Source organism: Acyrthosiphon pisum, chromosome A1, assembly GCF_005508785.2.
Source record: "Acyrthosiphon pisum isolate AL4f chromosome A1, pea_aphid_22Mar2018_4r6ur, whole genome shotgun sequence".
Taxonomy (NCBI): domain Eukaryota; kingdom Metazoa; phylum Arthropoda; class Insecta; order Hemiptera; family Aphididae; genus Acyrthosiphon; species Acyrthosiphon pisum.
Window position 1 is genome coordinate 18,488,459 of NC_042494.1, and position 26,622 is coordinate 18,515,080.

Sequence of the window (26,622 nt, forward strand, 5' to 3'; positions counted from 1 at the left end):
GTTGTACGTATCGCCCGCACGTACCTAATGGCTGAGGATGTAAATTGTAATTTTATATTTACTTATGAGATAAACTGGCCACCCGGGTGGGTACTTGTTTTGTATTTATAATATAATTGTATATATTATTATTTATATTTTATTATGTATTTATCATTTATGTTTAATTGTATTATTATATATTATTCTATTGTTTATTAGTATATTACATATATATAAACCTATTACCATATAGGTAATTTATAAGTGATATTTATATATATATAGTTATTAAGTTATGTACTTAACATTAAAACATAATATACCCAATACATTTAACCATATTATTTTTTAATTAACTGCTTATGTTACTTATGCTTACATAAGTTATGTACCTACTTGTTCAAAACGAACAAATAGGTAGGTATAGTCTGCATTTGTTTTACGTACCTAATATGATCAGTAATATCATATACCATAATTCATAATACAGTTTTAAATTTATAAAATTATCAAATATCAATACGTAGGTATATAATATTTAATACAATTTTAAAAATCAAATTACCTACTTTAACTTTTTTAATTTAAATAATTGTCTGTTGTTTATTATATTATAAAATAAAATATAATATACTAAAATATTTTATTTGTTATTTTCTTCCTTACATATATAGTTGTCTAACGACCGTCCTTCCAGGTTTTTGAGTCGATGACCAATATAAAATGGGATGTAACTACAGGCATTGTCTGTTGGTATTCCTATAACAAATCCGCAAGATAACGAATATTTAAATTAATTGTTTACTTTTTTAATACACGGCCATGCTTATAGGAGCTGTAGATCGTAAATCAATTCGTATATACTTCTTCGTAAATATTGTCGTGTATTTCTTTTTTACTTCTCCAACTATCTTGTTTTGACCGGAGACCGGAGCCGGTAGGCGTAGGGAGCTTCCAGTGTTTGGCAAGTTCCTTAAAAAAAGGAATTCGTTCCGTTCCTTGTTCCTTAAAAAAAAAAAGAATTCGTTCCTTTGTTGTTCCTTTGGAAAATGAACGAGTTCCTTTTTTAGTTCCAAATAAAATAAAAATTCTTACTTAATCATTAATGTTTTTTTTTTCATAATATGCATACCAAATACATTAAACACTATAAAAAAAAAAATATCTTAATTTCAATTATTTACATACTTATCTGTATAAATTATTGGAACTAGAAAGGAACGAACAATTTTGTTTATTTTTCCTTGAAAAAAACTAGTTCATTTTCTCGTTCTTTTTTTATAAAAAGGAATTCGTTCCAGGAATCCGTTCCTTTTGGAACTCGTTCCTTCCAAACACTGGGAGCTTCTATAGAGCGTTGAGCGTATGCGTAAAAACTTAGAATTCGAAACTGCCTGAGCATATAGCTTCAAAACGAAGTCTGGCTATCTAATTTTGATTGCACCGTCGTTCTTAACTCGTTGCGAAGTACAAAGGTTTCGAAAAAAAAAATTAATATTCGTAATAGGTGCAGTTAACTAGTGACGCGCGAAAACGCAAAACTCGTAAAATAGCGAACTTCATAAAGCTATAACTTCGAAACTAAGTCCGACCACCAAATTCTGACTTCACCATCGTTCTCAGTATAGTTAACTACATAAGTCTAAAAAAAAAAAATTGCAAAAAAAAGGGTACCCGGTAAGGTAACCAAGTTCCTTAAAAATAGATTTTAGTTAATATAAAAATATACATTTTTAGTAAATATTTAAAACTGTCGCAACGCCACGTGTCGTTAATATATTCATTTAGAGTGCTAAAAATATGTCATACTAATTATATAAACAACGATTGATTTCGTTAACTATTTTGTATCAAACCATTTTTTTTAAACAAGAAAATGCCGCCAGCCGGTAGACTATTGGTAACTTATTGGTACTCCTACTTACCACAACCACGGTAACCTTTTATAATAATATGCATCGTATCATATTATGACGTGTTATCATAATAAAACAATATTGGATTAGTTATTTTGTCATAGATTTCATTAAAACTTTATATACAACGATTTTCGTATTGTAGAGAGTTGTTGAGATTTATAATTTTCTAATGTCGAAGTTTTCACTCAAATAAGCGTTTGGATTGTATTTTATTTTTGAATATTTTTACCTTTCAGCCACGATGTCGTCTATAGAACAGCCTTGCTACACTTTGATCAACATATCTAGTGATTATGAAATGCCAAACGAAATGCAACTCAAGGCAGATCTTGGTTAGTATTGATCATCCGCTGTGGTTGTATATTAAATAATTATTATTAATGATAATTCATCATGATGTATTATGTACAGAAAAAGGCGATAGCAAAACAAAAATTGAAGCATTGAAAAAAGTCATTCATATGATAGCCAATGGAGAACGTTTGCCAGGACTGTTGATGATAATAATCCGTTTCGTCCTACCGTTACAAGACCATACAATCAAAAAACTACTTTTAATATTTTGGGAAATAGTACCGAAAACTACACCAGATGGTAAACTATTACAGGAAATGATATTAGTCTGTGATGCATATCGTAAGGTAATTAAAAATGTAACTTTTTTTTATAATTTAATTCACCTATAAAAAAATTTATCATAAATAAAAATGAAGTGATATATATTTTAGTAGGTCCACTGTAAAATGTGTTATACTGATAAGTCAATATATTAAGTTTGGAAATTCCCTTTTTTATTTATTTAGTAGCCGGTAGTTTTGTTACATCTTTACCATATTTTATCCACGGATTTTGAGGTTGTATGTATTTTAAATGTTGATCCTTATACCCTATTTTTGGTTTCAAATGCTAATGATGTTAATTATAAATTTATTGTTCTAAATTGTATATTTTTATTTATTTATTTTTTTGCATCTTAGGATTTACAACATCCAAACGAATACTTAAGAGGGTCGACTCTTCGATTCTTGTGTAAATTGAAAGAACCAGAGTTATTAGAACCATTGATGCCAACTATACGTGCATGTCTTGAACACCGTCATTCCTATGTAAGACGTAATGCTGTACTAGCAATATTCACTATTTACAGGTAATTTTAATTTGTATATTCATTTAAAACAATCATTTTTTATTTCAATATTATAACTATGTTAATATAAATTTGTAAAATAGGAATTTTGAATTTTTGATACCGGATGCTCCTGAACTTATTGCTAATTTCCTTGATGGGGAGCAAGACATGTCTTGCAAACGTAATGCTTTTATGATGTTACTACACGCTGACCAAGATAGAGCACTTACATATCTGGCTTCTTGTCTGGATCAAGTAGCTTCTTTTGGTGACATTTTGCAACTAGTTATTGTAGAACTCATATACAAAGTAAGAGAACACTAAATAAATTAAATAATTTTTATTAACAACTAAGTTTTATTAAAATCAGGTATGTCATGCAAATCCTTCAGAACGATCCCGTTTCATACGTTGTATTTACAATTTACTGAATTCTAGTAGCCCAGCCGTTCGTTATGAAGCTGCTGGAACATTGGTCACCTTGTCAAATGCACCTACTGCCGTAAAGGTATGTTGTTATTACATTTATAGATATAAATAATACAATTAAAATTTGATATAGGCAGCAGCTTCCTGTTATATTGAGTTAATTGTAAAAGAAAGTGATAATAATGTAAAACTTATTGTTTTGGACCGTTTAATTGCTCTTAAAGAACACCCTTCACACGAAAGAGTGCTTCAAGATTTGGTCATGGATATACTAAGAGTATTATCTAGCACTGATTTGGAAGTTAGAAAGAAAACATTGAATTTGGGTAATCACCCATACTATTATTTATACACAATACTATGTATGTAGTTGAAATGAGTTAATGAATTGATGTCTGTTTGTATAGCTATGGATTTGGTATCATCTCGTAATATTGAAGAAATGGTGTTTGTACTCAAAAACGAAGTGGAAAAGACTCATAATTTAGCTGAACATGAAGATACTGGAAAATATAGACAATTGTTGGTGCGCACACTGCATACGTGTTCTATTAAGGTTTGTTATTGTTTTATAAAGTTAGTTATAATGTTTATTTTTACTCATATTATGTTTTATAGTTTCCAGATATAGCTGCAACAGTGATCCCTGTACTCATTGAATTCTTGTCAGATAGTATAGAATTGGCTGCCACGGATGTTATGGTATTTTTGCGTGAAGCTATTTACCTCTTTGAATCATTACGTCCTCTCATAATTCAACGTCTATTAGAAGTTTTTCAATCTATTAAGTCTGCTAATGTGCACAGAGCTGCATTATGGATACTTGGTGAATTTGCCAACTCACAAGAAGATATTGAAGCAACAATTGAACAAATAAAAATATCACTTGGAGACGTATGTTATTAATTTGATTTAAAGTTGGTTTTAACATATAAGTTATAATAATTACAGAAAATATGCACAAATCCATTGTTATAAATAGAGTTAGACTTTGGCATATTCGCGGAGCTATAATGCAAATCGCGGTTCTCTCCCTGGTCCTTGATAAAAAGAAAAAAAAAAGAAATGAATTTGGCATTCAATTTGAACCATCAATAACCAATTTATTCAAATAATCATGAACATTATTTATTTAAAATAACAATGGAATTTAAAATCAATAATATCAGAAATAAAAATAAAAATATTAAGAACTTCCAATCAGTTACCAATTGATCTGTACATATATTCATATAGATCAGTTCAATATTTTAAATGTAAACATTTTGAAACTTTGTATCATAGACCACAGTGTCATATACCTATGAGTTACTAATTATATTTTTTTAATTTTCTGCTTCTTTAAATATTATGATTATACCAAAAAATAAAATGATATTCATAATTAAATAGTTTCTTTCCAACTTATAATTGATGTGTGCTGAAAAGTTTTTATTTAATAGCTTAATAAATATTAATATTTTATTAATATGTGTGCATTGATTTATTTTAGATGCCCTTAGTTGAAGATGAGTTGAAGAAAGCAGCTGGAGATTCAGAAAACGTTGAAGAATTTGGGTCTAGTGGTTCACAGTTAGTAACATCTGATGGAACATATGCTACTCAATCAGCATTTATTACAAACACTCCTCGAAGTAGTCAGGCAAAACGGCCACCATTACGTCAGTATCTAATTGATGGAGATTTCTATGTTGGTGCTGCATTAGGCACTACATTCACTAAATTGGGCATAAGATATGCTGACATTTGGGAAGAAGAAGATTCGATAAAGGCTAATCAATTTTGTGTTAAATTAATGTTAATTTTAACTTATATTTTGAAGCTTGGAAAATCGGGTAATTAAAATTGAAACTTAATTGATTACAATTTAAAAAAGTCTTCCTCCGCCCACTCAGGAGTAAGTGATACCACACCACTTTTCCCCCTTATTTTTTACATTAAAATAGTAAACATTTTTTACAGCTTACATTAAGCTTTGTACTAAGGATAAAAAAAAAGTAGCTACAAGGTAGTTTATCAGTTCCAGACTAATTATCTAATATTTTAAAAATAAAAATAAATTATAATTGTTAAGTAAATTAATATATTTTATTGTGAAAGTATGAATAATTATTAATTATAAAGTCGAAAAAAAAAACGAAAATTCATGTAAATCTATTGAAATATGCAGGTGGTAAAAATTCTGATATAATATCTTTCAATGTTTCCTTAAATAGATAGTTTTCAATTAGTTTACTTCACCACAACTGTTAAATATAAATAAATTAAGTTTCACTTAGTCCTTTTTCATTTGTCACCACATTTAGCACTTATCAACATCCCCTCTACGTTCTGTGTGTTCCACTTATAGGGTCTACAAAGTTATATTTGTGGTTTACTATTGAGTTATTTAAATGGCTGGTATGGCGATATTATGGTTATATTATATTGTACAATATTATTAGAATTTTACCATTAATTATTCTTAAAATATCCAATGCATGAGTTTCACATATTTAAAGAATATAATATAATATACAAACCAGGTTAAACTATTTTGTACCTTTTTTTCTTTAGCTGTGCACTACAGAAAAAAATACACTATATACATTCTGAAATAAATGAATAGAACTATAAAAAATTAAGAAAGAAATAAGTGATGTGTGTTACCTAAACTTGAGAGGCGAGGGAATACTTTCAGGGCGGGTGTCAACTAAATGCCAAAAAGGTAGGCAAGTGGGTGTCACTCTGCTGTACAGTAGGTTACAAGTAGATCACTGTAATGGATGGTGTTAAATTTGAATTTAATGATATAATATCATTGTATAAGAAAAACGATTCTGAGCGAAGACAGTCTGTTAGCCTATGATATTACTAAGTATATTGATGATATTATAGTGAACAAAGTAATTTATATATAACCTATTTATGTGGAACCTTGTTTTAAATTTTCAATCCTTAGCTATAAAAGTTGAACATTTTATAAATTATTAACTACAAAATAATTATTAAATTTTAAATTTGATAAATTTTGTTGAAATTCGAACTTTAAATGCTTATAAAAAAAATTGTGCCTCTGTATAAAACTGACATAAATAATTGTGCCTATAAAACTGACAATGTCCGTTAATAGGCTAAAAAAGAGTCAAATTATTTTCAAAATTGTATGGTGTATAGAAAATATTAAATTCAGTGAAATTTTCAAGTATCTATAGTCATTCATATTTTAATTACAACAAAATAAGGAAATTGTTTCATGATAAATCGAGTGAATATCAAATGTTGTAAAAATATGAATTTCAAAGGCTCATAAAAATTTAATTTGACTTTCTTGTAGATATTTTTTTTTTTGATAGGTGGTTAAATTTATGAGGAATCTTACATTATATTTTCAAATCTTAGTTTTTAAAAGAAAAATCTTTACGAATTCTTAACTCAAAATAATTTGCTAATTTAGTGATTTTTCCATATTTTGTCAATTTTTGAACTTTAAATGCTTATAAAAAAAAATCATGAAAGGATTTTTAATATTTTTCATCTGTCTTTGAAACAATATATTCTATTAAATTTTCAAGCTTTTGTACTCAACAAATAAAATTTTATTGATATTTATAGAAAAAAAAAACTAAAAAAATTGGATGAAACAAAACTGAAAATGTTCCTAAACAGCTCAAAGTCAAAATATTTTAAAAAAGGCATGGTGTATAGAAAATGCTTATATAAACATTCAGTAAAAATTTCATGTACCTATGGTCATTTGTTTAAAAGTTGCACCAAAAACCAAAATCGATTTTCTCAAAAAACGATTTTGCGTAAAAATTCCCGTTTTTCCTTAATTTTTCTTTTGAAAACTATTAGGAAATTTTTAGTTTTGACCCCCAAAGTACCAACTAGATTCACTTTCCTATTGAAAAAGATACTGTTGAAGAAAATCTAAGAATTTTTACTGTCCTAAAAGGTGATGACAGACACAAAAATAAAAATAAAACATATCATTGTAAAATCAATACATTTGTCAGTCCACTCAGAATCTAAAATGATGGTTATAATAAATTTAAATGTTGATTAATGTATTTTATATATTTGTTATATATATGTATACTTCTTATTTAGGAATTTGTTCTAAACCTATTGGCATTGATGATGGAGACAAAATTATGGAAAGTATTAAAATATTAAATGATAGAGATAGCGAAATTGAAGAAATTTATACTAAAGAGTGCAGCAAATCATTAAATGGAATGTTGGCTGCTAAAGAAGATGAAGAAAGCAGCAACAAGAAAGTAAGCTAATGAACAAAATTCATACTTTACATATTTATTTGAAAATTTTTATATTCTATAGTTATTGTAAATTAAAAATTTATTTAGGCTAAAGAAAAGCCAGGGCATAAAGTGAATGTTGATGATGCCATTGTATTCTTACGTACCAGTAGTAACGGCACAGAAGGTACAGAAAATGTTTTCGAACTCAGTTTAAACCAAGCCGTTGCTGGCGGTGGTTCTATTCACCATAGTAGTGGTGATGGTGCATCGGGACTTTCTACCAATAGCAAACTTAATAAAGTTACACAATTGACTGGATTTTCCGATCCAGTATATGCTGAAGCTTATGTTCATGTCAATCAGTATGATATCGTTTTAGATGTATTGATTGTTAATCAAACAGGTAAAAAATGAACTTTTAGTTAGACATGACTACATGAGTTATTTATAATTGTAATAACCATTAATATATAACATAACATAAGGTGATACATTACAAAATTGTACTCTCGAATTGGCCACAATGGGGGATCTGAAGTTGGTTGAAAAACCACAACCTGTTGTTTTGGCTCCTCACGATTTTTGCAATATCAAAGCTAGCGTTAAAGTTGCGTCTACTGAAAATGGCATAATCTTTGGAAACATTGGTAAATTAAATGCATTTTTCTATTATAACTTATGTTAATTATAATTTATTATTAATTTTCACTAGTGTATGATATCGGAGGTGCAATTGGTGATCGAAATGTGGTTGTATTAGATGACATCCGTATAGACATAATGGACTATATAATGCCTGCTGTTTGTAACGACTCTGAGTTCCGTCAAATGTGGACTGAATTTGAGTGGGAGAATAAAGTATAGTCCTTTTTGTGTTTGTGTTAAAAGTATTTAGGTGTAAACAAATTATTTTATAGGTTTCGGTTTCCACCAGTTTGACAGATCTTAATGAATATTTGGCACATTTATTGAAGAGCACTAACATGAAATGTTTAACTCCAGAAAAAGCGTTGTCTGGACAGTGTGGTTTTATGGCAGCAAATTTATACGCGAGATCAATATTTGGAGAAGATGCTCTTGCAAATTTAAGTATTGAAAAGGGATTAGATAAGCCACAAGTCATCGGTCATATTAGAATTCGGGCTAAAAGTCAGGTAATTACAAATTTGAAATTAATATTAAAATGATGTCACAATTGTTCAAACTCAAGCTTAAATTAAATATTAAGTAATACATTTCATGGTTTTTAATTTTCATAAAAAAATGTCTCATCCTCATATTTTTATACTGTACATAATACGGATTCATATGTGATCATACACTGAAACATGATAATTATGTCATGTTATTATAAACTGATAGTGAATGAAGTATTGAAAACAAATATTTGGTATACATAGAACACTACTTAAACAATATTCTATTATTGTAAAACTGAGTCATTGAATTTTAAAAATACACTTAATTATAGAGAAAAATACTAATCTATTCATCACAAACAGTTTTTTATTTTACATGACTTGGCTTTAAGATCGACGGGTCAGACTTTAGGACGTTGTGGATTTAAAATTCATATCTCGTTAATATATATTTTTTTAATCATTCTTCAAAAAATATTTCCCATGATTATGGTTTTGTAGTTAAGTCAAGTTATTTAACTCTCGTATTTATGTGAACATAATTAATAAGCTCAAACAATTTCAGCTGGAAAAAAATTAAAACAAGTTGTTGATTCAGATTCTAAGATTCTTAGAAACATATTTGATCTATCCAAATGAAAATGAATAATTTTAATTTTAAACTTTAAATTAAATATTTTTTTTAGGAATAACGTAATTGAGTCTTAATGAATTTCATTTTATTATTCAAATAATATGCGTTTTATTTATTTTGTCATATCCATATTTTGCTTATCCATTATATATTCTCTGATGTTATTAAGTAAATAATAATAAATTATTACTGATGTTGATCAAACTGAAATGTATAATGCTTAAAATAGTTTGTGACAGATATTTCTAGACATTTTTCATTAGAGAATACTTTTAACTATCACTAAAAAATGCATGTAAAATAGTTTAGTAAATGATCCTTTAATAATAGAATTCCATAACAATTAACAATGAATATAGAAACTGTAAATATTATACTCGGTTTACTGATAAAATTAAAAATGGCTTACAGTTGAATGTATAACTAAGTAAAACATACATTATACCCAATTTAATATCATATTAACTATTAAATAACTTTATATTGAATGGCTGTTTTGGCATTCCCGCATATCAGTTGCAATGAATCATGAAAATATTTTTAAAATGTAAAACGAATTCAGAATAATTACATTTTTTGCTCTGTTTATGGCTGTTAAAATAAACAACTAAGCTAGCAGATTGTGAATATTTTTAAGCAGTATACCTAAATACATTTAGGACTGGATTATAAAAAACAAAATTTTTAAAACTGTTGAGAACTGTTCAACAGTAGTTTAAAATATCTATTATATATATACTTATGACTTTATAATAAAAACATAAACCAATACGAAAAGTAATTTTTTTTTCCTCATACAGTGAAATTTAGAATTCACAGCTAAAAAAAGTGGTTTCTGTTATTTAGTAATAATGATTTTTATCTAATCCATGGTTGTAATAATGTATTGTGATATAAAATTTGATTTTAGGGAATGGCACTCAGTCTTGGTGACAAAATAAATATGATGCAAAAACGACCATACAAAGCAGTTGCGGCATAAGCTCTACATTGCAGATTCAAACAGAAAATCATTAACCTCAAGAGTTTATCTTTATTATTATACATATTATATTTATACTGTGTTTTTAATTACATATTATCAATAGACATTTATTTAGAAAACGTCTTTTGTTTGTATTAAAATATTTTGAAATAACAATACCATCGTTTGTCTATGTTGAGGACTGAGTAATTTATTTTATTTTTATTTTTACGTCATGATATTATCTCATTTTTAAGTCATTAAAAACACGTCTGAACAATAAGAGAATAATTTTAACAAAACTGATAAAATAGACACAAAATACTATTTAAGGGATTCATCTATGAGACAATGTGTTAGTATTGATGTCTTGTGATTCGACGAGCACTTGTCGCGAAACAGAAATAATATGACAAAATTTGTAAGTTTAATTTTGACCAACTTAATAAAACTATATAAGTGTCTCTGCCTCAGAAGAAACGTCTATGTCGCTTCTAATTTTTATTTGTTGTGTTAACGCTATTTGTGGTATTTTAGACGATCGTGGCCTTAGTGCAGGCGGCTGTCATGTTTGTAATGCAGGTATCTGTAGAATCATGCGGCGATGAGTTCATCAAGAATATGATAGTGAATGTTTGTGGAATGGGTGGAATAAAACGTTCATTCCCTGACAACAGCCGCCCTGACTCATCATTAGGGCTACATTTTAGGGGGATGGTGACTGACGTCGAACGCGAATTCAAACACCTGGTCGGAGACATTGAAGAAGTGGACTTGCTGCTAAAAACATCTAACAACAAGAATAAACTAAAAGGTATTTATCATGATGTGCCCCGCTAACCATAATAACAAGTATATGATTGGTTCAGTAATCTTTCCTAAAATATTGAAAATAGTCGTGAAAATATAGTTAGGTACCTCTACTCAACTACGTTTTGTTGAAGTTTGCTTATTAGTCGGCAGACCAGTAAAACATCGTACATGATCAGTCTCGATTTTTGTTTAAAACAAATAAAGTGAATTCAATTATTCATACGTTTTGTAGTACAGCATTATACAGATGCTCGAAATTGATTTGGTTAAATCCCTAAAAATAAAATTTACCAAAATAGGTATTTAATCATTATATTTCATTTATTCATAGTTTATAGAAGCGCGGAACAATGTTTTTTTTTAATTTTGTAATACCTACCTACTGTATGCGTTAGTGTATGACTGCAGCAGTTTCAGAAAAATTTAGGTAATATACTTAACCTACAAATTAGGATGTAACTGCATGCCTTGTATTATTCTGACATAATCATAGACCTACCTTTTATAGGTTTATGAACATATTAGGCATTATAGGCCAATATTTTAAAAATAGAGCATACTAAGCATGATTACCATTTACCTTCCTGTTTCTAATAAGCTTGGATTGATTTCCTTGATAGATAGACGTATGACAGCGAATCTATTATTTTATGAGTAAGTTAATACTCAATTAATGACCATATTGATGCACCTTCTTGTCATCAACCTTCCCTAGTTAAATTTAGAATCCCTCTTCGTTTTTCTAGATCACGTTATCCTTTTGTAATTCCTTTCCATCATACTAACTATGGTAAGAATAATCCAATTGATCGAATGATGCGTTTGGCCAATGAGCAAACTACCTTATTTAGTCTATAATTATATTATTATTCTTAATATATGTTTTGTAAATTATTAAAACTATTTTCAATTATTAGTATATTTAACTTTGTAAAATTTCCCTAATAGGCGTTAATAGATAATAAATAAATAACTGTAATATAAAAAATATACTGGAATTATAGAAAATACCAAAAGTGCAGTCGATTTGAAGAATATATATCGGTTTATAAAAAATAATAATTTAAGTAATAGGCAATAGGTATAGTGAAAGTTTCAAGTTTCTACCATTAATAAATTGTTTGAATTATAAGAACATTTAGTTCTGTAAAATGTCTGGTTTCTACTCAGTATTTTCGTTGTAAATTCTCGATTATTTTGAAACGTTATAACATTTTTCTACTTTTTACTCCACCAAGTACCAACCAGATCGAATTTCCTACTAAAACCATCTTCAAAGTTGACTATCTAAGAATTTTTACTGTTTTAATGAAACAAAAACATACACGCAAAATACATTTTATAACCTATACCTATACATTCATCTCATCGCTCCGATCAGGATCTAAAATCAGTAAATTTAACAGTTTTACCGCGAGTATTATATATATTAACTTCAGACTGTTAAATAAATTTTGGATTCTGAGTAGAACGATGAATGACGTATTGATTTTACAATGATGTGAGTTTTTTATTTATTATTTTAATTTTTTAATTTTTTTTTATTATGTTATCGTACACGATTAGTAGTCAAAATAATGCTTTGATTTTCAACTTCGGTATCTTGTTCGACGGGAAAGTAAATCTAGTTGGTACTTTTGGGAGGTCAAAATTTAAAATTCCCAATAGTTTTCAAAAGCACCCGGAAAAACAAAATAAAAATTTAGGAAAAACGGGAATTTTTACGCAAAATAGGTTTTTGACAAAATCGATTTTGGCTTTTGACTCTAAAAACAATGATTGTAAATACATGAAATTTTCACTGAATGTTTATATTAGCCTTTTATATGCAATAAAAAATTTTCAAAAAATGTTGACTTGTTTTGAGCTGTTTACGGACATACTCAGAGTCCAACATTTTAGGTTTTTTTTTCTATGAATGTCAATAAAAATGTATTTGTTAGGTAAAAAAGCTTGACATTTTAATACAAAGCTCCTACTATGTTGTTACAATGACGTTTGAAAAATATTAAAAATCCTTAGTTATACAGTTTTTTTTTATAAGCATTTAAAGTTTCAATTTTGACAAAATATGGAAAAATCACGAAAATTAGCAAATTATTTTGAGTTAAGAATTCGAAATAATTTTTCTTTTTTTTAATCCAAAATTTTAAAATGTAATAAAAGATTCCTTATAAATTTGTATACTTTAATCAAAACAAAAATGTCATAAGAAAGTGAAACTAAATTTTTATGAGCATTTGAAGTTCGTATTTTTACAACATTGGATATTCACTCGATTTCTCATGTAGCGATTTTTTTATTTTGTTTTAATTAAAAAACAAATTACTGTAGATACATGAAAATTTCACTGAATGTTTATTTTATCAGTTCTTATACTTGATAAAATTTTCAAAATATTTTGATTTGTTTTGAACTATTTATGGACAATTTCATATTTCAATTTTTTTATTTTTTTTTCTATGAATATCAATAAAGTTTTTTGTGTTGGGCCAAAAAGTGTAAAAATTGAATACAAGGTTCCTGATATATTGTTACAATAGCAGTAGAAAAATATTAAAAATACTTTGGCACAATTTTTTTTACAAGCATTTAAAGATCGAATTTTGACAAAATTTATCAAATTTAAAATTGAATAATTATTTTGTAGTTAAAAATTTAGAAATTGTTCAATTTTTATACCTAAGGATTGAAAATTTAAATCAAGATTCTACGTAAGTAGTTAATTCTGTTACCAAAAAATCTAAAAAATACATAAGCACAGTTTATTTTTATAGTCATTTTAAATTCAAATTTGGACGAAATTACATAATATTAAAAAAACCCAGAATAACTATTTTAGTTATTTTGTTGTGATTGTATAATATTATTCGTGGGCATAGGCGCAATTTCAACTTTTAACTTGGGGGGGCTGAACATATTAAAGGCAAGCAAACCATTGCAATATAGCATTTTAAAATTGTATGTCCTATGTTTTTTGGGGGTGCTACTTGTTCGTGGGTACTTGAAACTTCTTAAGTATACTATTAAATATCTATTATAGTATCACGGTTTGTTGTTGATGTATAACGCATTATAAGTACCTAATGGATAACGAATACGTGTTGTCGTGTTCATATTATAATAATACGCCAACCATTACGGTTGAATGAGTTTTTTTTCTTCAAAATAATATTTTCAAGTTTTATTACTCGTACATTACATTATAACATCAAATGCACAACCTCAATATTTTAGATTCTGAGTGGAACGATGAATGTATTGATTTTACAATGATGTATTTTTTTTTTGTGTCTGTCATCACCTTTTAGGACAGTAAAAGTGCTTGGATTTTAAATATTAAAAATCCTTAGTCACAGTTTTTTTTTATTAGCATTTAAAGTTCAAAAATTGACAAAATATGTAAAAATCACGAAAATTAGCAAAAATTTTGAAAATAATTTGACTCTCTTCGAGCTGTTTACGGACATTGTAAGTTTTCAATTTTTTTAGTTTTTTTTCTATAAATATCAATAAAGTTTTATCTATTGGGCCAAAAAGTGTAAAAAATTAATTCAAGGCTCCTGATACATTGTTCAAATAGCAGTTGAGAAATATTAAAAATACATAGGCACAATTATTTTTTATAAGCATTTGAAGTTGAAATTTTGACAAAGTTTATCAAATTTAAAATTGAATAATTATTTTGTAATTAAAAATTTATAAAATGTTCAACTTTTATATCTAAGGATTGAAAATTTAAAACAAGATTCCACGTAAACATTTAATTCTGTTACCAAAAATTCTAAGAAATACATAAGCACAGTTTATTTTTATAGTCGTTTTAAGTTAAAATTTGGACGAAATTACGTATTAAAAAACCGGGAATAGCTATTTTAGTTATTTTGTTGTGATTGTATAATATTATTTGTGGGTACTTGAAACTTCTTAAGTATACTATTAAATATCTATTATAGTATCACGGTTTGTTGTTGATGTATAACGCATTATAAGTACCTAATGGATATTGTGATATGATTAATTTGGAAATTGGAATTTATTTTAGATACCTATTATAGGTCAATTTTTTTAATACTATAGATAAGTATATGATATGTCTTATACCTAGACTGACATACCATCTCCGCTCAGAATCGTTTTTCTTATACAATGATATTATATCATTGGATTCAAATTGTATACCATCCATTATACAGTGACCCACTAGTAACGTACTATACAGCAGATTGACATCCACTTGCCCACCTTTTTTTAATCGACATTTTGTGGGTTCTAACAATTTTAATCATTTTGTCGCAATTTAAAAATATTATGCATGAGTACTTGAAACTTGTAAAGTAAATATATACCTAGTTTATTATATTTTATACACACAATGGTATTTAAAAAATATGCAAGGTTTTCGGTAAAATATTGTATTCAACCTTCTGTATCTATTTCTGTATTACTAATAGTAAAATAAATTACTTTAATAGCAATGATATCATAAAATAAACTAGTAATATAAGCTGACAGAACATCTTCGCTCATAATCTTTTTTTGTATACAATGATTTTATATCATTGAATTCAAATTTAACACATCCATTACAGAAATACACTCATAGGCTCATATTCAGTCTTAAACTTGGGAGTGCTAAAATGTTTTACCCCAAAGTGACCCCCTATAGGTATGGTTATACATACCAGACGGGAGACATGAACTTTTTTCATTTCAAATTGAATTAAAGTTACTAGATTAAAAAAATTCGAAGTAGTGAATTTAATTTTCAAGAAAGAATCTTTTTGTCCAATATGAATACTTTTCTTTAAAATATGAAATCAATTAACAATATATTTTTACTATATTAATCTAACTATATAAATGTGAAATGAAAATCTCCCTACAGGCTAAACTCTGGAACTACTTATCAGACCTTCTTGATTTTTTTTTTAAACGAAACATCGAGGAGAAGGTTCTTATGAAAGAAAATTTTAGGAAAATCCGCCGGAAAAATAGGAAATCTGGATGTGAAAAAAAAAATATATATCTATATAAAAATGAATATTTGTGGGTAGATTAGACCTCTAGGAAGAAGATGGGCTCAGGGGCGGACCCAGAGGGGGAAGGTTGGGAGGTCAGCTGATCTACAGTTTTTTCCCAGTTAAATGTGGCCCCTCGGAAAGGCAAACTAAATAAACATTTTTTTATTTGAAAAATTATGTACAGTAGCGGATTCAGGGGAAAGGCATGTGTCCCGCTGTTAATTATATGCGCCCCCTCTATCAAAATATTGAAGATCTGCCTCTGATTATGTACAGTGATTAATAATAACATAATATTAAATAAGTACCTAATAATAATTTATAAAATGTACACAGGCTCAAGAATGTTTCTATACAATTAAAAATATAATTATACAGCCGTGAAGACTGAGTATTAAAGTAAAATTGCGCGTACAAATTCGTGTTTAAACTTATCAACTTATAATGTACCTAAATTCGAAAAATACTAGTATAAAAATATGTTAGATATATATTATATACGATTTTATGAAATTGACATAAATAAAATTGATATAGAAGTGGAATACCGTTTATGTCTAGTTTACCAACGAATGTATGACAATACCATTAAAACTGGAGTAACTAGACCTTTAAAATTAAATGAAGTATTGAAGTTCATGATATCATGAGACATGGTTTCTTCGTATCCAAATTGATATACTTTGTATGAAATATTTTATACACTTCCAGTCAGCAGTGAAACTGCAGAAAGAAGTTTTAGTCGTCTAAAACTCCTCAAACCAAACCCAGATTAAGGGACGCAAGAGGGACACGGTCCCGGGGCCCATTGAGTTTGGGGGCCCACCTTTATCCCCAAAATATACATTTTTAACGCGTCCAATACAGTTAAAAACATTTTTTTTGAGCATTTTAGATTACCGATAATACTATTTAAGTATATAAAAAGGTATAGTTATAAGAAAAATGTATTTAGCTGTTGTAAATTAGGTATTTCAGTTAAAAGTATTTATGCATATATTATACTAAAATTTAGAAAACCATTGTTAATAACCTAGTGAACTAAAATTGATCATTTGACTGTCAACATATCAGAAAAAAGCTTTACCAGAATCCATCAAAAAATGAAGTGGTTACCATTTGAAAAAATAAAGTCGATTTTATTATTGGTACAACTGCGTGTTTAAAAATTTTAAAAATTTTATAAAAAAATTTCCTGTTAAAAATAAAGAAACACGTATTTTTTTGTTTTAACGAAATTCTATATCATCGATCCATAATTGTTAAAAAAAAAAAAAAAACCCGCGTACAAAGACATAAGAATATAAGATACATCCTGTATATTTTTTGTATAATAAATAATTATACAATAATATAAAGTAATGATATAAAGTAATGATACAATTATTTTGAAGTTAAAGTTTAAAGGGGGCCGGGCCCACTAAGTATATGGTGTCCCGGGGCCTAATTAATCTGGGCTTGCTCAAAACATGCCTTTGCTCAACTATTACTGAAAACCGGCTATCAAATTTGGCCATATTGCCCTCGTAGCACAAGGTGTCCTTAAGGAATCTTTACGGAGTCCTTGTCAGGCAAGTAGGGACTCCCTATGGATTCCCATGACTGTCCCCACAATCTTTGAATGCTTGCCACAAGGATACCAATTCGGGAGTCCTCCGCGGGATAGCTGTAGGACTCCTACAAAGGATGCACAAAGGAATCCTTTAAAACTTTAAAAGAAAGTTTGAACTATTTAAAAGTTGAAATTTTTTCACGGCATACTAAGTGCACCAGATCAGCTAGTACATTATATATTGTGATACGTAAATACTTAATATTAATGTCCAATTAATTGTCCTTTCAGGAGTACTTTAAGAACTTGAAGGGGACTCCTGTCTCCTATTGGTGTCCTATTACCATTGATGAGGGAGTCCTTAGTGGGATATCAATAGGTCTCTATTTGACTCCTGGTTATGTGTTATTTGTTAGATTTTCTGTAGTCTAGACACGGACATGCATGGGACTATTAATATACTAATACTAATATATATTAAATAAAAATGTACATTCACTGAAAATATTACTATGAAATATATCAGTTATAATAAAAAAAAATATTATCATTTTACAAATATTTTGATTGTTTGTTTGAATAAAAATTAAAAAATTAATTTATTCAAAATTCAAATATAAAAAATGTCATTATAATATTTTGACCTATTTGTTTTAAGAAACTAGGAATATCTGATTTGCCTTCAGCAAAACGTTGACATACAATGTTCAATCGATTTTCCACCGTTTGATTTTCTAACTTTCCTAAATATACCATACCAATATAATTTTCGTCAAAATACTATAGTAGACTTTTGTTCAGGAAGACATTATATTATTGACATATATTGAAATATCAAACCCCCCTCCCCCCCCCCCAAAAAAAGGTCCTAGTTATGCCATTGGTATGCGTTTGTATTTAAAATGTCTTTAACGCTGGCCAACTAAAATTATCGTTAATTTCCAGTAGGTATATATTTTTTGGTTGACGATTATAGTATAATTATACCTGTACAATATATAATATTGTCTTAAACTCATCCAACCTTCCAAACATAATATATAGTACCCTATGTAGGTCAACCGTCAATAGCAGGGTAGTATATCCTGGGTTGAATATTGGAAGAGAGGGAACATTACTATTTTTAACATAATATTAATAAAAAAACCAACACCCATGGGGGGAGGGGGTTACCGCATAGTACCTATGCGTTTTCTCAAGAATATATACTAAAAATACCGATCATTTTGCGTTTTTTGTATTACAAGGGTATAACAGTTGATATTATGACTATTATAATATTGTCCTAATGGTGGTTTCCAAAATACGTATCAGGATATCCGCTGCTGATATATATTATAGGTTTAGGTACGTATACCTACGTCCAATATTTTTTCTATAGGTACTCTGGTACTCATAATAATAATAGTACTATACCTGCTACTACTATATTCAAGGGCGCCCATTAGTGGGTGCAAGGAGGTGACATGTCACCCCCTAGACAATTGTGATATGATTGTAATTTTTCGTAATTGTAAATAATGAACTATGTTTACTGATGATATTATAATACATGACATATTAAAAAATAGGTACATCGTTTATCTATGTTGTGTTTTTATTTTCTGTTATTTAATAAAATCAATTTTGTTGGCTCTTAGTTATTTTTTATGATAAAGTCACCCCACTAAGACTAGGTTCTGATTGATGGGTGCCCTTGACTATATTATTGTATTAAAATTGAAATTTTGCATTTCATACAAACGTTAAAGCTGCAGCGATACATCGCATTATTCGTTTGTGTAGTGCGTGTATTAATTGTTATTTATTTTTTAGAACCAAACGTCACTCCACTGTGGCTTCGTCCAATTAATTTGCCGGGTTTCAGAGACGACAGATCCAGACACCCAAGAATACGTATGGTTCCGACATTTGGAAATTAACTTTAAATTATAATAAATTGTATTCATTTTTATTTTCAGGCGGTGACTCCGGAAAGGCCACGATCATAAAACGGGAATTAATGAACGACTTCAGAGAGTGCTGCAACAAGAATTGCTCACTCAAAGATTTAAAACGTATATGCGGGAAGAAATAAACAATATGATCAATAACATTTAATAACATACCTTGTTTTATTAAATTATGGTTAATAATATTATTATCAGTAGTCAGTACGTATACAAAAAATAAAAATACACAAATAATATATTTGTATTTTTGTTTTAAAAATATATTATATTTCATGTTCCATATAATGGAGCGATTATATAAATTTCCGTAAAATCACAGACTCGTTTTTATAATAATTTTTTAAAAATCGTTATTTATATTATATAATTCACCGACAATCGTTTATCGTGAACTAAAATCGTGCAAACTTAACACAGGAACTAACGACTTATTATACTTATAAAAATAAATTAAAATTAACACAGTAGGACTTTAGTCAATATTTTGTTTTTAATTCTTCGGTTTTGCAGCGCGGCGCATTGTTACAAAGAAAAAAATAAAACTGTACATGATGAAACGTTATACACGACATATTGTGTACGCATAATGTAAGTATATATATATATATATCATATATACATATATATGATCAAAGAACCAAACAGTGTTAGAGATTTCGATGAGTTTTGACGATGGAAGTCAAAAGTGGAAGACGAGAGCAGGCGCGGTGTTATTCCCGAGTTTCAGTGTTGCGTAGTTTTAGTAACGATGACCGATGGCATTTTGTCAAAGTATGGTGTTACAGTTTTCACTCGTCCTGGCACCGGGTCCTGGACGATCACCGTCTGGAAAAACGACAAAAAATATTATATTAATACTAGAATGAAAAGTAGACGGCGGATCGTGCCGTGAAAAACCAGTAGGTATTTAGGTACATAATGTAATATATAATAGACGAACAATAATAAAATATATAATTGTAATTTGTAATATCGAGACACTTTTCGTAGGTACATAATATAATATAATTAGTGTAGGATCGGCTCAAGCGAAAATAGTGAACTAGGCAAAATCAAATTTTGAAAATGCCGCCTTCTTACTAGTATGCTGCTTAAGTGCCGCCCTAAGCGTGGGCCTATGTAGCCTACCCCTTGAGCCGGGCCTGAATTAGTGTCGCACGTATTGCGCGTGTTTAGTGGTGTATCTGCACTGTGCATGCATATAACATCTAAGTATAATGTGCAGGGTGCGTCTTGACTCTATAGGATTTGACGTTTTATACGATGTATATCCACCGTCAAGTCGTATAGACATTAGACGTAAATACAATTTGTATAGGGTTTTGACGGTTCTCGATGCAAAAGTCGTCAAACTAAGTCAAAAGTATATGATATATCTGCGTTTGGGTTTATATTTAGAGTAGCGGAATAAGAGCGATGCGCCTACGTCACTCTCAGCGTCATCCACCTGTTACACATATGGTAGTTGGTCCCACGGTTTTATCGCCGCAACTGAAATGATAGTCTGTAGGTACGATCGGTTGGTAAAATGACAATTAATTATACAATATTTAGATACATCGAAGATGGTGATTAAAGGTCAATGCACTTTTGTCGTATTGCATAAACAGTCGCGGAACATTTAATTTACCAACAAAGTGATCTGATGGTCCCTTAAACATGAGATTTAATGGGCCATGTCGGTCCATTAAATTAATACATTTTTTATGCAACCTGACGTTAGAGCTTGAAATGGTTAGGAGAGGGCTATTTATACGTCCATTGCGCAGGAAACCCTGCTCATAATATTACACCACTACAGACGCATTGGCGAAACTAGAGGTGCAAAAGGGTCTTAAGCACCCCCAAAGTTCTAATTAAGCACCTCTTGTTTTTTTAGGTCTGACTATCATTATCATAATGAAGTACCATAAATGTTATGTTTTTAAAACATGAAATATTATAGAACCACACGTGGAGGTTTAGAGGTCTATAAGCGCCTATGGCTAGACATGTGACCCCAAAGATCTGGCGTGTTTGAAAATGCATCAATATTCCAATGTAATAAAATCGTCAATTCTTCCTGACACACCCTGCAGTACATCACGATTCACGATTATTATATTTACATGCAAAACAAAAATGCAGCATATATTACGTGTGTAAGGTATCTATAACTATATTATATAGTATTATAGTATAGGTAATATGTACATAGAGCACCGAGCGTCGCCACTCATAGCGATTCTGATTGGTCACATATATTATTAGTTTTAGGTATGTACCTACGTTTATACATATTATTATTATTATTATATTATTACAGTGTGATTGAATCGTGTTATATTGTTATAATTATTATTATACTATTGTCGTTTGGCTTACTTCTTTCTTTGGGACGTACGCGACGACTGTGTTGTATTTAATGGTCTTAAGGCCGTTTTGCCTACCAAGCTCTTTAGAATTGGGTATAATAATACTATTGGATTTCGTTTTGACAGTTGCTTGCTCAGCCTGCATCAGACTGTTGTCTACTACTAGTGTGTTACTCGTGGGGTCTTTCTGGGGTTTCACGTTTTTGTCTACCGAGGGTTTCTCTACAGACGCGGACGGTTCCAAAACACTCCGAGTATCAGACCTGTAAATCATCGTAATAAGATATATAGGTATATGTGCTTTAGAAATTACGTCACTAAATGTATAGTTGTACGAAATACGAAATAAATCAAAAGCTAAAAACGTATAAATTCGGACTGACAATACTATGTATATTATAATGTATTACGATTATTGTTCTTTTGTTTTTGTGTCAATATTTCCACTCGTCCGCAGTGAGATATAATATTGTATTGTATTAAGCTTATACAGGTCCATCGTGAGAATAAGAATAACAAAACATAGGTATATGATAATTATTATGTGGTTGTTGATGAGAAATGAGAATGAGTGGTAAACCGAAGCAGACAGATAATAATAATATAGTTACTGTACATAGGTAATATATACCGAAATGACAAAAATAAAAAAACCACAAGACTTATAGGTACTATGATCTGACGTGGCGTAATATTAAGTCGGTGAATAATATGTGATACTATGGTCAATAGAATATCATGAGAGTCAATGTGGAGTTTTATGTATGTGCAGTGTATATTATATGTGAATATGATTGTATTATGTATATTATTTTACAATGTATATGTAGACGATCAAAATATGATAATAATAATAATAATAATAATAATAATAATAATAATAATAATATATTAAACAGCCAATCAGAATCCCTTATACGTGGCGTCTGATGCTTATATTATAACATATATATAAGATACCTTATATTATAGTTGCAGCGATTATAGCATGTATTCCATAAAACTTACAAAATATTATATTGTTATTGGGTTTTTACTTTTTAGCCCGCGTAAATAAATACCTAATTGATTAATTAATATATGTCACCACTAGTCCACTACCCGGGCACTGGCATACATTTACCAATAGGTACATACCTAGTTAATATATAATATTATTAACATTACTGTTATTAGTATGTAATATATATTATACCTTAACAAGTAGTCAAGTAGTATTAGTAGGTACTATTTTATTATTCGGCACGCAACACTATATAGTTTTTCAACTTTTTTATTCCACTAAAAAGCGTATTGCAACACGGCACATTTTTTTGTTAAAAAGATTTTTCGTTTGCATTTCTACCGCGTGACGTGATATAATTATTATTAATAGGAAATAATAATTTTTTATTCGTCGCGTTCGACCGATGTCGTTTATTCAGCTATCGCATAATAATAATAAGCCTTAGTAGTACCTACTTGGTTAATTTTATCAACGGCGTCGGTTGAAAATATGGATCGATTACGCGCGTGTAGTTTTTTTTACTGCTTATTTAGAAGAATAAAAAAAAAATCGTGATTCTCGACTGCAGCAGAGGGTATCCGATTCCACTCCGAACGTTTTATATTGTTTTATACCTAATAATATGTACCTATATAAAAACTGTAATTATGTACACAATCGGTGCATATAGGCACGCGTTTAACAACGATTATAATATCACACGTAGGTAATGATAATATTATAATATTATAAGCCCCGATGTGTTCTATTATATTTTGTATCGGCGTAACAATATCATATTTACGGTAATAACAATCCAGGAAATCGAATGAAAAGATAATAATATTATAATAGGTACCTTATATAGTGCGATTTGTAATAATATCTAAACGTTGTGAAAGCGATACCCGTTGATTCCTATTAATACGTATTATATATTGTAACGAGGAAGCGTATTATAATATAATATTATTATGTACAGCAGAGTTGCAAAAACCACCTGTTTCGACGTGGCGAATAATAATATTGAAAATATTTACGAATCGTTTTTCCTTCATGTTTGGTTAATTTCTGGGTACACTTGACTAAATCAAATTTTTCTCTCGGTTCCTCCGTCGGCGCCACTATACGAGTAGAGAGATGAAAACGTGTGAGGGGTGCTAAACTGATGTAGTCTGCAATATTATCATCAGAGGTCCGTTTCGTAAAAAAATGGTTCTGATTTTTCAAATTGTATAATAGCGAACTGCAGTTGGTTTCAAATTCATCGTATAGTTCAACGCTGTCCGTGTAAGACTAGACGCGGCGATCGGATCGGACAATTTTCCCCTTATACCATCCAAACATTTGTTTTGTTTTTCATATTTTCATTAAATAATTTATACGTTTGAATTCTCATTTGGGTGTATTCTGTATATAATACGCTTACCTATTCAATCTGGGTTTTTTGTTATAGCTTTATACTTTGTATTTATAAAATAATTTATTTGTAAGCAGTTACAGTATATCAACCACGCACTTAGGTAATATTCGTTAATTCATATTCTGCTATTTTTCTATTTTTTAAGCGGGTTTTTCCACAATTTCCATAGCACGCATGGCTCTTGTCATTAGTTTCGTGCAAATAGCATATCATTATTATTTTGTTATCAACCAAAAAAAATTGGGCAGAGGAAGGGTTTTATCAATATTGTATTAAATAATTGATTTGTTCTGTAAAATTAAATAATAGCATAGAATAATACAATACTACATTAAGTGTTTAGTATCTAATATGTTAATTCCACCGATTCAAACATCTCGAATACATTAAGACATCACCCCTTACGATGCCATTTTAATTGCTTGGTGTGATAAAACGACAGAGTGGAATAATAAGAGTAGTGGTAATAGATATTGCAATCAGTGGCGTACCTACGTTTTAAAAATTCTTTTGATGTTCTGTAAGTTTATTATACGTACATAAGTTACCGAGTGCATTAAAGCTGTATTTTTTAAGACGGTTGCTGCAAAAGTGTCAAAGGTTATATATATATATACAGGGTGTCTCGTGAGGATATTCCATTATCCTAAATAGAGGGGGACTCGCCGCCCGAACAAAAAGCGGTTTTTTGTCGTTTTACCAATAAACTAAAAAAAAATTTAAAAACCATGAGATTAATTAAAATAAAATGTTGAAAAGTTTTCACAAAAATAAACTCTATAAAATTGCTATCTTAAAATTGTTTTAAAAATAAAAAGTAAAAAAAATTACGTTTTTAACATTTTTACCAAAAAAATTTAATTAAATTAAAAAATAAAATATATGTAGTCCTTGTATGTATGAGCCTAATAACAAAAACAGATTTATGATATATTTATTATCTCAGGAGATAAATTCTCGCGGGATACCCTGTATATATACTTTGCAGAGCGTCAGCAAAGTCACGTGAGGGTTCCTATGGTCAAGCGCCTCCCCTGTATAATAAAATTCTCAGCCACAAGCAAAATTCTCCGAACGTGTATAGGTAATTTTAATTGGAACAACCAATGAGACTTGCAGTAAGTTATGTACAGCTACATATGTATAGCCGCAGGCGTTGATAATTTAGGTAATGTTAGTCGTGTTTCAGATGTTAGTCGTAGTATAAAATATAAACTATTATGATTTGTAATGACGATATTAATATATTAGTTTTTGGTTAGATATTATAATATAATATAATATGCACATAACAATATAGTATACAATATCATAGCGATCCATCCGCACGCGAGTGGAAACGAGACACGGAAAAATATAACAGTCGACAAGCGTGATATCTTGTAACAATATCGCAACAGGCCGTGTAAACATATAATATCGATTTATTGATTCGTATTTCGAGACGGTGAACAATTAATGCAGCGTTAAATGGATTCAACAAATGTATATTATTATGAGTATAGCTACCTTCGATTTTCCCAGCAGTAAGCTTTCAGGTGATGTGGCGTGCAAGTGTTCTCGCAGCACTCTTCGACTATCACTCTTTTTCGACGGCGACTTGGGACGGTAACATCTGAAACGAAAAAAAAAAACGTACACGTAACGAAATGGTCGGGAAAATGTCATTGTATAACATATTATTATAAGTTAAAACAATTTCATAACGCGATAAACAATACAATAATTAATTTACGAATAACATTATATACAATGTTCGCTATTTTAATATCGAACGTAACGTACATCTACAAGCAAATTTAAGGCAAGATTATGCGTTCTCTTTAATTTAGGTCTCCCAAGTCCGGGAGGGGGGGGGGTGTATTTCAGAGGCGAGTATAATATCTGCGACTACATACGATAATAATAATTGACGTTAATGAATCGTAGCGGATAACGATATTAATTATGTTTTAGTCGTGTACACATATATCTAATAAAAAAAAATTGTCGTAAAAAATTATTAGTGGCAGAGTAGCATATGCTAAATTATGTGTACCGACGTAAGTACAGCGTACCTATTTAATACCACTATGTCTC

At 29.3% G+C, this 26,622-nt stretch overlaps 3 protein-coding genes across 4 annotated transcripts in view; 2 read left to right on the forward strand and 1 right to left on the reverse strand.

Moving 5' to 3' along the window:
- Positions 1-1,966: 1,966 nt before the first annotated feature.
- On the forward strand, positions 1,967-10,639 carry LOC100164697 (coatomer subunit beta). Its single transcript, XM_001949925.4, has 15 exons — positions 1,967-2,233; positions 2,313-2,542; positions 2,879-3,048; positions 3,132-3,339; positions 3,401-3,538; positions 3,593-3,785; positions 3,867-4,015; positions 4,078-4,353; positions 4,952-5,294; positions 7,552-7,721; positions 7,809-8,106; positions 8,189-8,350; positions 8,416-8,561; positions 8,621-8,857; positions 10,387-10,639. The coding sequence occupies exons 1-15, from the start codon at positions 2,143-2,145 to the stop codon at positions 10,456-10,458; spliced, it is 2,883 nt and encodes a 960-aa protein (XP_001949960.1). The 5' UTR covers positions 1,967-2,142; the 3' UTR covers positions 10,459-10,639.
- A 67-nt stretch (positions 10,640-10,706) lies between these two features.
- On the forward strand, positions 10,707-19,924 carry LOC100573276. Its single transcript, XM_003246295.4, has 4 exons — positions 10,707-10,861; positions 10,978-11,254; positions 19,645-19,725; positions 19,791-19,924. Exons 1-4 carry the CDS (start codon positions 10,850-10,852, stop codon positions 19,904-19,906), a joined length of 486 nt encoding a protein of 161 aa, XP_003246343.1. The 5' UTR covers positions 10,707-10,849; the 3' UTR covers positions 19,907-19,924.
- A 91-nt stretch (positions 19,925-20,015) lies between these two features.
- Positions 20,016-26,622, reverse strand: part of LOC100169635 — a 39,924-nt gene continuing 33,317 nt past the window's right edge. For both annotated transcript variants that reach the window (XM_029486770.1, XM_001949218.5), the window contains exons 3-5: positions 26,053-26,158; positions 22,146-22,398; positions 20,016-20,606 (exon numbers count right to left, since the gene is read on the reverse strand). In XM_029486770.1, coding sequence (XP_029342630.1) covers positions 20,505-20,606; positions 22,146-22,398; positions 26,053-26,158 — 461 coding nt within the window. In that variant the 3' untranslated portion in view covers positions 20,016-20,504. The remainder of the gene's footprint in view (positions 20,607-22,145; positions 22,399-26,052; positions 26,159-26,622) is intronic.

Excerpts from the sequence above, each read along its gene's own strand:
- LOC100164697 (XM_001949925.4), top strand. The coding sequence starts at position 2,143 with ATGTCGTCTATAGAACAGCCTTGCTACACTTTGATCAACATATCTAGT. Across the intron at positions 3,539-3,592 it reads ATGCACCTACTGCCGTAAAG|GCAGCAGCTTCCTGTTATAT; the intron begins GTATGTTGTTAT and ends AATTTGATATAG. Across the intron at positions 8,562-8,620 it reads AATTTGAGTGGGAGAATAAA|GTTTCGGTTTCCACCAGTTT; the intron begins GTATAGTCCTTT and ends ATTATTTTATAG.
- LOC100573276 (XM_003246295.4), top strand. Across the intron at positions 11,255-19,644 it reads CAACAAGAATAAACTAAAAG|AACCAAACGTCACTCCACTG; the intron begins GTATTTATCATG and ends TTTATTTTTTAG. Across the intron at positions 19,726-19,790 it reads ATCCAGACACCCAAGAATAC|GCGGTGACTCCGGAAAGGCC; the intron begins GTATGGTTCCGA and ends TTTTATTTTCAG.